At 47.6% G+C, this 12404-nt stretch overlaps 1 protein-coding gene across 2 annotated transcripts in view; it reads right to left on the bottom strand.

Moving 5' to 3' along the window:
• LOC141156828 (cytochrome P450 3A8-like) overlaps positions 1–12404 on the bottom strand; it is a 459870-nt gene that overhangs the window by 220486 nt on the left and 226980 nt on the right. For both annotated transcript variants that reach the window (XM_073643251.1, XM_073643242.1), the window contains exon 2: positions 11339–11527. In XM_073643251.1, coding sequence (XP_073499352.1) covers positions 11339–11409 — 71 coding nt within the window. In that variant the 5' untranslated portion in view covers positions 11410–11527. The remainder of the gene's footprint in view (positions 1–11338; positions 11528–12404) is intronic.

The following is a 12404-nucleotide window of genomic DNA, read 5'->3' as shown; positions in this document are numbered from 1 at the left end:
CACAGCACGTGACGGCGGAGCCTCCAGGTAGGCTAGCAGACAGGTAGTAGGTGAGCGCTCCCAGGTGAGCGGGCAGACTGATCCATAGACAGACTGGCAGGGCTGGTAGGCAGACTGTCGGACCGCAGATAGATAAGTAACAGGCAGGAATCTGGCAGCGCGCACTGCTACCCGGCCTCTGTGCTTAGGGCGCACGCGCTGCCACAGAGCGGGAGGAAGCCGCCGGGCACGGAGTGGAGAGGTGAGGGGAACGGCATCCCTGCCTAGCAGAAGGCAGGGACGCCGACGCTACACTTAGAATTTGTATTATGGCAAGAAAAAAGCAGCTAACAGTCTATTCAGTAGGACTATCAGCTGTGTATCCACCTGACTTCTGCACAACACAACTGATGATCCCAACCCCATTTATAAGGCAAGAAATCCCACTTATTAAACCTGACAGGGCACACCTGTGAAGTGAAAACCATTTCCGATGACTACCTTTTGAAGCTCATCAAGAGAATGCCAAGAGTGTGCAAAGCAGTCATCAAAGCAAAAGGTGGCTACTTTGAAGAACCTAGAATATAAGACATATTTTCAGTTGTTTCACACTTTTTTCTAAGTATATAATTCCACATGTGTTAATTCATAGTTTTGATGCCTTCAGTGTGAATGTACAATTTTCAATGTCATGAAAATACAGAAAAATCTTTAAATGAGGTGTGTCCAAACTTTTGGTCTGTACTGTACATTGATGACATATTCATGATATAGCAAGTTGATTCTTCCACCTTAAAATTTTTTTTTTCCTTTATCAATCAACAGATTCCCTACTTTACGTTAACTCTTCATCAACATCCATATAAAATAAATTTTCTTGATACATACGTCATCTTGGATAATATGGGATATTTATCTACTGATCTTTATACCAAGCTGACGGACAGGATTAGTCTTCTCAATTTTTTAAACTGCTATTCATCACATGTTAAAAGATCCCTGCCTCATTCCCAAATTCATAGGGTCAAACGGATAGTCTCTGAGAATCGGACTCGTGATATTCGAATAGACAAAATTAGACAGAAGTTCAGGGAAAGAGGATATCCAGAAACCTTTCTCTCGCTCACCCCCCCCATCACAAAAATTTACCCTAAGTACTGATACCCTTAGGGTGGCATTCGTTAACATTTACATGCATAACACTCGTGCATTTTTTCCGTCAAGCGATACGTAAACATTGGGCATTGTTGGGCAATTCATATCCTCATATTCTGGAATTCAAGACACCACCGCTAATTTGTTTTAAAAAAAAAACAGAATCTCAGGAATCTTCTGGTTAGAGCCAATGTCGGCTCAAAGAAAACGGTTGATACGCAAACATTTTTGGCGACCCAACGTAAAGGCACATTTCCGTGCCTCCATTGTCTTCAGTGGTCCAACATCACGAGAGGTGACTCTTTTACTCATCCAAGATCCGGTAAAAAATTTCTCATTAAGGGATTTTTTACTTGAGACTCTTCTTTTGTAGTCTACTTGATTAAACGCCCATGAGGTTTTGGGTATGTTGGAGAAATCACCCAAGATTTCCAAGATCGCATCACACAACACAAGTCCACCATTAGCTGCAAGAAGACAATCTTACCTATTCCTTTCCATTTTCTCTCAGCCGGACACATTGTATGGCAATTACGTTACCAAGTTTTAGAAAAAGAGAGGGAAGCGTTTTGGATTTACAAACTACAAACACTGAACCATATGGTCTTAATAGGGAATACGAACTATCCTCTTAATATGTTCCTCATGGCCCCATGGCTCCTTTGTTCTCGGTATGATATGTAATCTGTTTGAAAAATTACAATTTGTTATTTGACATATGCATTTAACAGGTTTTTCTTTTTTCTTTTTTTTTTTTTAGGTCAACTAGCGCTCCACCACGTATTAAAAAAATCCCTCTTACCTTTGCTCGTTTTCTGCTTCTTTTTCCTTCTCTTTCTTTCTTTTTTCTTTTTTCCTCTTCCCTCTTTCCCCTCTTCTTACTTTATCTTTTCCCTCTCTCGTCTAAACATCTTATATTTCAGGTATTTTTACTTTTGATATATCTCACTTACTTCTTAGGTAGGCAATTTACAATATACACTGACATATGTACTGTATATCATATGCACTCCTTTTCCATGACCCACCTCTTTAAGACCGTGCGCTGTATACGCACGCGCTGTCTCGCATCTCTTTCCAGAGCTATATGCTGTGCTAATTACGTTCATGCTTTTCCAGCCGCATATTGCTTGCGCATGCACATTGCTGCATCGCTCTTTAGACTCACTCGGGTCTTTCCGATCTTTGCGGTTCGTGCACTCGCAGTACCATAGTGACACATCATCACACAGCTGATCGCTTTTTACAATTTCACTTCCTCTATTTAAATGCGGCCCGTGGCACTGGGGTCACGCACCATCGTAAGACCTTCCACATGGCTGCATGAACATGCAATCCTGATACAGGTAATCTCGTTTTTCTTCTTCCGATTTTATGGCCATTGATTTTCCATGTAATGCTCATGCTGACACCTTGTACATTTGCCCTATTTATTTTAAATGAAGTGTAATGTTTAAAATGTCTGTATTATTACCGCAGTAATATGCGATCACGTCTGATGACAACAGTTTTACTAAGTGGCCTTATAGATGTGGTACTGGTCAGCGACCAAGTGTGAATAGCTTCAACAACACACAGCTGGCGGCTTTAAATGTAGTATATTTGGCACGCTCCACAAAATGTCTGTATTATTACTGCAGTTATATGGGATCACGTGTGACGACCACGGTTTTAGCCAGTGGCCTTGTAGTATAGTATTGGTCAGTGACCAAGTGTGAATAGATTCAACAACACACAGTTGGCTGACTTTAAATGGAGTGTAATATTTGTCAGGCTGTACAAAATGTCTGAATTATTACCGCAGTAATGTGGGATAACGTCTGATGATGGAAAAGTTTCTCTGCTTCTCCAAGCATATGGAGCAGTAAAATGGTATACTGTATTGCTTTTTAAGCAAATAATCAGGATTAAAAGCAAAAAAAAATTGCCCCGATATTTAGGGTTATGGATATCTGTAACAGCAGCAGCAAACAGAAAGTGTAATGGACACTATTCTGCTGTATACAATGTCCACAAACCCTGCCTGCCTAATTCCTGCTATCACTAGTAATATATGCAGCTGGATTAGTCCCCAGAAGGACTGTTAGTTCAGATGAATATATATCTTGCTGTGGAATACCTATACCTAAATATTAAACCGCCAATTCTGTCCCTCACTCAACAGCACCGCTCCCTACTCTGTCTGTATCTGGGGGAGACTGTGAAGATAATAGGGTCACCAGGTCTTATATAGACCTGATGATGCTATGCGGCTAGCCAATCACTGTAATGCCACAACCAACATGGCTATGGCAGTACAGTAAGTGGCAGGCAATCCCTGTATATTAATTGGCTGTCTAAAGAGCGCCAAACATGCGAGACGGGGACCCGAGATCCCACCCGAGCATCCCAGAAATACTCGTCAAGCATCTCGAGCAGTGAAATGCTCGGGCGAGGACCAAGCAGTGGCGATCAAGCTCACTCATCACTACCCAGCATGCATTGGGGATTTTCAAATGAAGTGTCATCAAAATAGAAGTAGATAAAATAAATAAATGAAGCAGTTATAGAGGGAATGGTAGGGACTTTTTAACTAAAATATATTAGAAAAGAGATAACATTATCACATTAAATAGAGAGACATTTAGGATTAAAATAAATGTTAGTTGTTAGTTTTGGACCACTCTTTTAATTTCATGCGAACCGAACTGTCTATTCCTTATCGCCCTTGACGCCTGCTATTGGGGAAGAGTGGAGAGGCCCTCATACACAATAGAAATTGGCAAGTGTGACCAATACTCATCTAATGTGAATGGCCGGCTGTAGAGAGGAAATATGTAGAGAGTATTTTAGGGAAAGTTAGTTTTCGTTCACATAAATAATTATTAATGTTGATATCAAATATTTAAACTAAAAGCTCATTCAGACGTCTGTGCAAATCAGTCCGCGATTGGACTGCAATGCATGAACTGGCCGCTGCTCTCCCGACCCGAGCGTGACGGCTTCACAGACATACATAAAGCCGTCATGCTTGAGTCGAGCCAGAACGTGCATTAGCAGTCCATGCTGAGACCGATTTGCATGGACGTCTGCATGAGTCCTAACACTGTTTTAAGGACATTTATACAATGAATTTTATATATGGATTTGTTTTTTATAGATTAAAAAAAAAAACAAGAAAAGAGACAACATTCCAAAAGGTATGTTATCCTATATATGAAAGATTTTTTTCTGGCTACTTTTCTGAGAGGATTTTTTAGCACCACCATCTGTGAATAGAGCTGCAGCTTCAATTTCCCATGTTTTTTTTTTGTTTTTTTTAACATATAGTTGTAGCACCCTGAGGATTCGGCTGCTACAGGAGTATTGCACCTCAACCCAGAGGTGTGATATTCCACTCCCGGGCAAGGATGGAGAGTGGAACTGAGCTCAGTCAGCTGCATGCACTACACACATCCCATTTCCGAGGAGCAGACCGACGGTACTCCCACTTAGAAATGTGCAGGTACGACCGAGTCTGTTCCTGGCTGGAGTGGGAGGGGGGTGGTACATCCCATGTAGTGTAGGGGCAGATAGGGGGAGCAGCCTGGGTAAAGATAGGAGCTCATTGGGTGCTGGTCACCTGAGCTCACACATAGAGGGTGTATATAAGGTGGGCACCAACTAAGAACAGGGTCAGATGCAGAGAACAAGTCAGTTGGAGACAGCAAGACAGCTGCAGAGGAGCAGACAGCAAGCAGAGAGGAAATCAGCCTGCAGCAAGGGAGAAGAGCAGTCCCTGAGTGAGAGAGGAGCAGAGAAGGAGTACCCAGAGGGGAGAACAGAGAGGACCCAAGAACCCAAATTAAAGCACCGGGTGAGGAGTCGGCACAGGGTACCGGAACCCAAGCTGGTGGGGGCAGAAAACACACCCTAGCCAGAGACCGGAGACCGTGGGCAGCGTCTGCCACGGTCACCCATCACATCCACCCCGAAGGCACACCACATGAAGGGTCAGGGAACCCAGGGCCAAGGGTGTCCCAACAGAAGGCCCGAGGGAGCTGGACCTAGGTGGATTACTGGTGGGGACGGCCAGAGAACGGGACAGAAGGAGAGCTCAGGGCCACGCTCCGGACTTGTTTGGGGGTTGGCTGGATCCAGGACCTGGTGGACGCAGCACGGCTCGGGTGGTCACTCGGAGCTGGAGTGACCAGTACAACATCTGCAGTAAGTAAACACCCTTAACTGCACAACCCGACTCTGTCTTCATTGCCGTCTGCACTGCACCACCACAACCCCCATCCTCTGCACCTGTCCTCCCTGAGGCTATACCCCTCCCGTTGGGGGTTATCCCACCAAGCTGCGCACCCACCATCAGCCTCAGCGGACCCTGCTGCAGCGGCGGCCACAGTGACCGCATCACAACGGGTGGCGTAGTCGACACAAAAGAACTCTTAATAACATCTGTAGGACTGCCACATAACACTGAGCTTGACGCCCTGGGCACGGGGCCGGGTCACAGCCGCTCGGAGACTACAACCCCCCCCATCTGATCCGGTGCCGGGTATTCCCCTCAAAAAGGAATATGTCCCAGGGGGCGCGTCAATTTTGGCGTAGTCGGCAGGATTACGTGCCCGCAACACCCGGGTACTGCGTGCCTGAAGAAAAGTGCAAGTTTACCTCAGAAAGAAGTCTCCCGCCGGTTCCGGAGGGTCCACGCCATCGGACTCCATCACCAGTCGTTTCCCGCCGATTGTCCGCCATTTCCAACTTGTTCCCGCCATCTGCAGAGTTTCCCGCCACTGGGCGACGCTTCCCGCCAAAACCGCAGATTTCCCGCCTTGGAAGAGCAGTGGACGCCATTATGGGCGTGCCAAAGGAGGGCAAGAGGCCACCTCCCATCGTGGGCCAGGACAGAAAATGGCGCCAAAAGTGGAAACCGCCCCCACCAACAGAGACTGTGATGCTGGAGGTGTCTGTCAGCGTGAAAGAACTACCCCTGGAGCTGACAGTCACCGAGTTGCCCCGGGACCGCCCTCGAAGTGGGAGGAGACGAAAGAAAAGAGCAAAGATGGGTGCCGCCTGGAGCAGTCTGGAGCGAGCGCACCCGGAGGCAGGAAGCCTGGAGAAGAGCAGCAGAAAAGCTCACCCGGAGATGTCCAGAGAGCAGAGCAGCACCGGCCCGCTGGCCAGGAGCCTGCTGGAAGAAGAGCAGAGCAGCACCGACCCGTTGGTCAGGAGCCTGCTGGACACCACGACCCCACTAGGCCTAGTGGAGGTCCTTGCACAGCTCCCCCGAGACCGGGAGTGTGCGCAGACTGCCCTGGAGGGCCTCGCACGGAGGATGGCCCGGGTACAGCGCGAGATATTGGCGGAATGGAGCCGGGAGATGGCCCAGCAAGCTGAAACCAAGACGCAAGCTGAAACCAAGACCCGGAGCACGCCAGCCGAGATGAGGAAGGAGACCGCCTCTGAGGATGGCGCGGGAGGACCCAAGGCCGGAGACGGCGCCGAGAAGGGAGCCGAACGCATGGAGGCAGGTAAAGGGGACGCCTATACCCCAAGCCGTGACACCGCTTACCTGCCCCAGCTCCCCGTCGCAGAGCCCGAAAGTCCCCCTGCTGTGCCCGAAAACGCCATGTCACCGACGCAGACTAGGCCTCAACCGGAAGCCGCCGCCACGACCCCTGTGACGCCATGCGCACCGACCCCGAGCGTGGCAAAACAGGAAGTAACACCAGCCTGGTCGCAGGGCCTAGAATTCCCGGGCGTCGCATCACCAACAGCGCCCCCTACCTCCGCGGAGCCTCCGGCCTGGCCGCAAGGCCAGGTAGCCCAGGGCGCCGCCGTCCTAACGGTGCCCTTCACCTTCCAGGTGCCCCAGGCCTGGCCGCAAGGCCTGGGCAACCCTGGCGCCACCACCACCGCGCCCGCACCCGTAAAACCAAGGGTGCCGCGTCTGGGAGAGGACTTGTTTGCCCAGCACACGTGGCCGGACGGGCAGCCTTTCGTCTGGCCCCAGAAGTATTATGAACTGGAGCACCAGAGGAGGGTTGGGGCCATGTGTGCACCCCTGATTCCGGCTCCGAAGCCCGTAATAAGGATCTCGCCCCCGCTAGCGGAAGCACAGTTTGAGTGGGACCCCACCGGAGAAGATCTAATGGGGTTCACTCAGGAAACTAGGGCAGCTGCAGCAGAGCGTGCGGAGTGCTGCCGCCAACAGTTTGAGGAGTTTGCGAGGGAGCGGAGAGAGAGGCGGGTCCGGGAACAACAGGCCCAAATAAGGAGCGCCGAGCAAAAGAGCCGGACCAGGAGGGACCTCCGTGCAGCGCACAGTCCCCGTACCACCGGGACTGTAATAAAGTTTAACCAGCAGCATGGGTGGGGCTTCATTAGAGACAACAACACCCCCGGCGACGTCTTTGTCACGCGCAGAGACGTGGAGTCCCATCTGCCGGAGGGGCACAGAGGTCGTGACCTCTACATCGGAGATGAGGTCACCTTTACCCGGCACAAGTGTGCCAAAGGACCTTACGCCCTCCACGTACACCGCCTGACGGAGGAGGAGTTGCGGTGCGAGGAGGAGGAGCAAGAGGACCCGGACGGGTCTGAAGTTACAACCAGCTATAAGCAAAGAGCAGGAGGAAGACGCCGTTGAGTGCGGCAGAGCAAGTGCTGTAAATAGTTACCCGACCGGGTACCAAAGAAACTGTTGATACATATATATATAGTCCCCGTTGGGACCAGCAAGTGTGAACTGTTTACCCGTTAACCCCTTAATCCCGCAGGCTGAGGACTGTGAGCAGCCATTCCCTTCCCTCTACCTGGCCGAGGACTGAGAGCGGCCAACTTCCCTTGTAAATAGTTGCGCGTCCTAAAGCGCCCCCTACCGGTTTTATAGGAAAACCAGTTTTTCTAAGAGACTGTCGCACTTTTCCCGGACACACGTTGCACAGTGTCCGGAGGAAGAACCTGAAACAAGAAACGACTACGAGAATGTTTATATGAAAAGTTTTATATGATGTTTTATATGTTTATGTTTATAAAAAAAAAAAATGTATGTTTGGTGTTTTATGTCTTACAGCCCGAGGACGTGCTGTGATTTACCAGGGGGGAATGTAGCACCCTGAGGATTCGGCTGCTACAGGAGTATTGCACCTCAACCCAGAGGTGTGATATTCCACTCCCGGGCAAGGATGGAGAGTGGAACTGAGCTCAGTCAGCTGCATGCACTACACACATCCCATTTCCGAGGAGCAGACCGACGGTACTCCCACTTAGAAATGTGCAGGTACGACCGAGTCTGTTCCTGGCTGGAGTGGGAGGGGGGTGGTACATCCCATGTAGTGTAGGGGCAGATAGGGGGAGCAGCCTGGGTAAAGATAGGAGCTCATTGGGTGCTGGTCACCTGAGCTCACACATAGAGGGTGTATATAAGGTGGGCACCAACTAAGAACAGGGTCAGATGCAGAGAACAAGTCAGTTGGAGACAGCAAGACAGCTGCAGAGGAGCAGACAGCAAGCAGAGAGGAAGTCAGCCTGCAGCAAGGGAGAAGAGCAGTCCCTGAGTGAGAGAGGAGCAGAGAAGGAGTACCCAGAGGGGAGAACAGAGAGGACCCAAGAACCCAAATTAAAGCACCGGGTGAGGAGTCGGCACAGGGTACCGGAACCCAAGCTGGTGGGGGCAGAAAACACACCCTAGCCAGAGACCGGAGACCGTGGGCAGCGTCTGCCACGGTCACCCATCACATCCACCCCGAAGGCACACCACATGAAGGGTCAGGGAACCCAGGGCCAAGGGTGTCCCAACAGAAGGCCCGAGGGAGCTGGACCTAGGTGGATTACTGGTGGGGACGGCCAGAGAACGGGACAGAAGGAGAGCTCAGGGCCACGCTCCGGACTTGTTTGGGGGTTGGCTGGATCCAGGACCTGGTGGACGCAGCACGGCTCGGGTGGTCACTCGGAGCTGGAGTGACCAGTACAACATCTGCAGTAAGTAAACACCCTTAACTGCACAACCCGACTCTGTCTTCATTGCCGTCTGCACTGCACCACCACAACCCCCATCCTCTGCACCTGTCCTCCCTGAGGCTATACCCCTCCCGTTGGGGGTTATCCCACCAAGCTGCGCACCCACCATCAGCCTCAGCGGACCCTGCTGCAGCGGCGGCCACAGTGACCGCATCACAACGGGTGGCGTAGTCGACACAAAAGAACTCTTAATAACATCTGTAGGACTGCCACATAACACTGAGCTTGACGCCCTGGGCACGGGGCCGGGTCACAGCCGCTCGGAGACTACAACCCCCCATCTGATCCGGTGCCGGGTATTCCCCTCAAAAAGGAATATGTCCCAGGGGGCGCGTCATAGTCACATAGTAAGTAGTGTACAGTTTCCAGGAAAATCCAAATTGGGTTTCCACCAATTCCATGAAATGGGGCTGAAACATCAAGATAGTAAATTTATGATGAGGACGTAGATGGTGCTCACGCTCTTTATATACTGCCCTATTTTAGACTTGTACATGTTGATTTATTTTTAAAGAAATGGATTATTTCTTAAATGAACTTTTCACTTGGGTTCAGTTCACAGATGTATGTTGTTTCCAGCCTGCCGGTTAATGCCTGTGTCAGATTACAAAGTAAAAATAGTAGATAGTGGAATGTGGCACGCCGGCTACACCTCAGCCATTTCTACTATTCACAAAGGGGAACTGATGTCAACCATTCCTGGTGGGGGAGGGGAACAGCTCACTCCTTGAAAAGCTATTAGGCTAAATATCAAATTACCTAGGAAGTTTACATGATTACAGAAACTACTTGTGAATTATATATAATTTAAATATTTATAAAAAGCCCAGTGGTGTATGGATTAATGAGACTCAAACTGAAGATAAGAGAAGTAAAAATGTCTACAAATAAAGGAAAGCTGCTTATACATACTAACGTAGCATAAGGGCTCATTCACACATCAGTTTTTCGCATACGAGTGATAACTGTAGTTTTCACGTTTAGCACTCATAGCTATGATAGTCTATGGGGCTGTTCACATGTCTGTGATTTGTTGCAAAGACTTAATCCAAGTGTCAGATCAAACTCAGCAATGCATGTCTATGGGTCTGTGAAAAAAATCGGACAGCACTCAGAAGCCATCCGTGTAGTATTAATTTTTTCCCTTTTATTTGATAAAAGGTGGAGAAACTTTTTTTCCCACAAATGAGAAAAAATGGTGAAAATCGGACCAAACTCAGATGAAACGGATGAAAATCTGATAAAACTCTGATGAAAATCGCTTATGAAACTTTGTCTAATTTTCTCGTACTTGAATAAAACTGATGTCTGAATGAGACCTAAGAGTAGGTTACCGCAATGATTTTTGATGCTGCGGATTTTTTAAAAAAAAATGCAAGTAACCTATTTTGCTTAATGTGTACAGAATTGCTGCAGAAAATCTGCAACATCAAAAACTCACTCACCAAAAGCTCATTGAGAGAACGGAGCCTTAGAGGGCACTTAAGCTATTGGTTAATACACTGTGCTGGTTATAAAAACTATATGCCCAATTCATCATTTGGGATAAATGGTGCGCAAGGTTCATGAATTTAGTGCACAATTAAATTTTTTTTTTCTTAAACCAGTTTTTGCAACTTTTTAGCGCCAACAGTTGCAAATCTATTTAAAATAAAATAGCAAAAATGCATTGAATCTTAATCTCCTTCAGAAACCTTACTCCAAGAAAGAAAAAAAAATGCATCAAGTCACATTCCATGAATCTGTCTAAAACATCTAAAGAAGCGAAGTTCTTAAGGAAGATTAAAAATAAACGTTAAAAAGAAAAACAACTAAAAAATGGCAAAAAAAAGTATAGAGATAAGGTGCAAATACTAAACTCACTAAAAAGGAGCAAATTACTGCAGAATGAAAAAGATGAATAGAGGTCTATATATTCCCCATCTTACCTTCTAGTTTACTGTATAGTTTATTAAAGGGAGAAGATAAAAGTGTTCATTTAACAGAACATGATGTGCAGTAATGTGTTAACATAGTACATGTTTAGGCTTGGTACCTACTGCTGATCTTAGGAATAGGAGGCAACAGGAATGTTTATCGTAAATATATCCCATCCATTAATGAAGAATACGTACATTCAGGTTCATGCATGTAAAGCCATTATCTTTCTCCTATTATACTAAAAGAACAGACAAACCACTTCATATAAAGAGAGAGTGAAGGATGGGAATCTTACCAAGTGAGAAGTGCCAGCAGTGTGATGAGCAGAATCCATGTTTCTTTGGAGAAATCTGCGATGAGGTACATTCTTAATCTTTATTCGATGTTACGCTCTCTTCTGTATGCCCGGTCTTTCCCTTCTTGTTGTTGATGGTCTTTCTGCACTTTTGGCTATCTTATTTCTCCCCTCCCCTGTGATGCTGCCCTGGAGGATGGATCATATACATGAGAACACATTTGGCCACAGTCCAGGGACTTGTGTGCACAGATATAACATATAATTCTTTTTCATCTTATATAATTACTTATATAATTTTTCTAGCATGTCACGAAAAGACCAGAATTTTTTGTTATGCTGAGTTTACATAATTTGACTGCGGTGATCAGTTATTATTATTTATTATTATAGCACCATTCATTCCATGGCGCTATAATAATAAATAGACTGGTACAGGAGGAGCGGGGACCCTGCCTGCAAGGGCTCACAATCTACAAGGAATTGGTGAGGATACAGTAGGTGGGGGTAGAGCTGGTCGTGCAGTAAATGGTGGAGCGAGGGTTACTGCAGGTTGTAGGCTTGTCGGAAGAGGTGGGTCTTCAGGTTCCTTTTGAAGATTTCCACGGTAGGCGAGAGTCTGATGTGTTGGGGTAGAGAGTTCCAGAGTAGGGGGGATGCACGGGAGAAATGTTGTATACGATTGTAGGAAGAGGACATAAGAGAAGGAGATCTTGTGAGGATCGGAGGTTGCATGTAGGTAAGTGTTGGGAGACTAGGTCACAGATATATGGGGGGAGACCGGTTGTGGATGGCTTTGTATGCCGTGGTTAGGGTTTTGAACTGGAGCCTCTGGACAATGGGGAGCCAGTGAAGGGATTGACAGAAAGGAGAGGCCAGGGAATAGTGGGGGGACAGGTGGATTAGTCGGGCAGTAGAGTTTAGGATAGATTGAAGGGGTGCGAGAGTGTTGGAAGGGAGGCCACAGAGCGAGAGGTTGCAGTAGTCGGGGCAGGAGATGATGAGGGCGTGGACTAGTGTTTTTACAGATTCGTGGTTGAGGAATGTGCAGATCCGGGAGATATTT

The sequence above is a fragment of the Phyllobates terribilis genome, unplaced genomic scaffold (assembly GCF_046119375.1).
Source record: "Phyllobates terribilis strain yellow unplaced genomic scaffold, ASM4611937v1 Scaffold_1__5_contigs__length_1240528914, whole genome shotgun sequence".
NCBI lineage: Eukaryota > Metazoa > Chordata > Amphibia > Anura > Dendrobatidae > Phyllobates > Phyllobates terribilis.
This window is presented reverse-complemented; position numbering and strand designations above follow the sequence as displayed.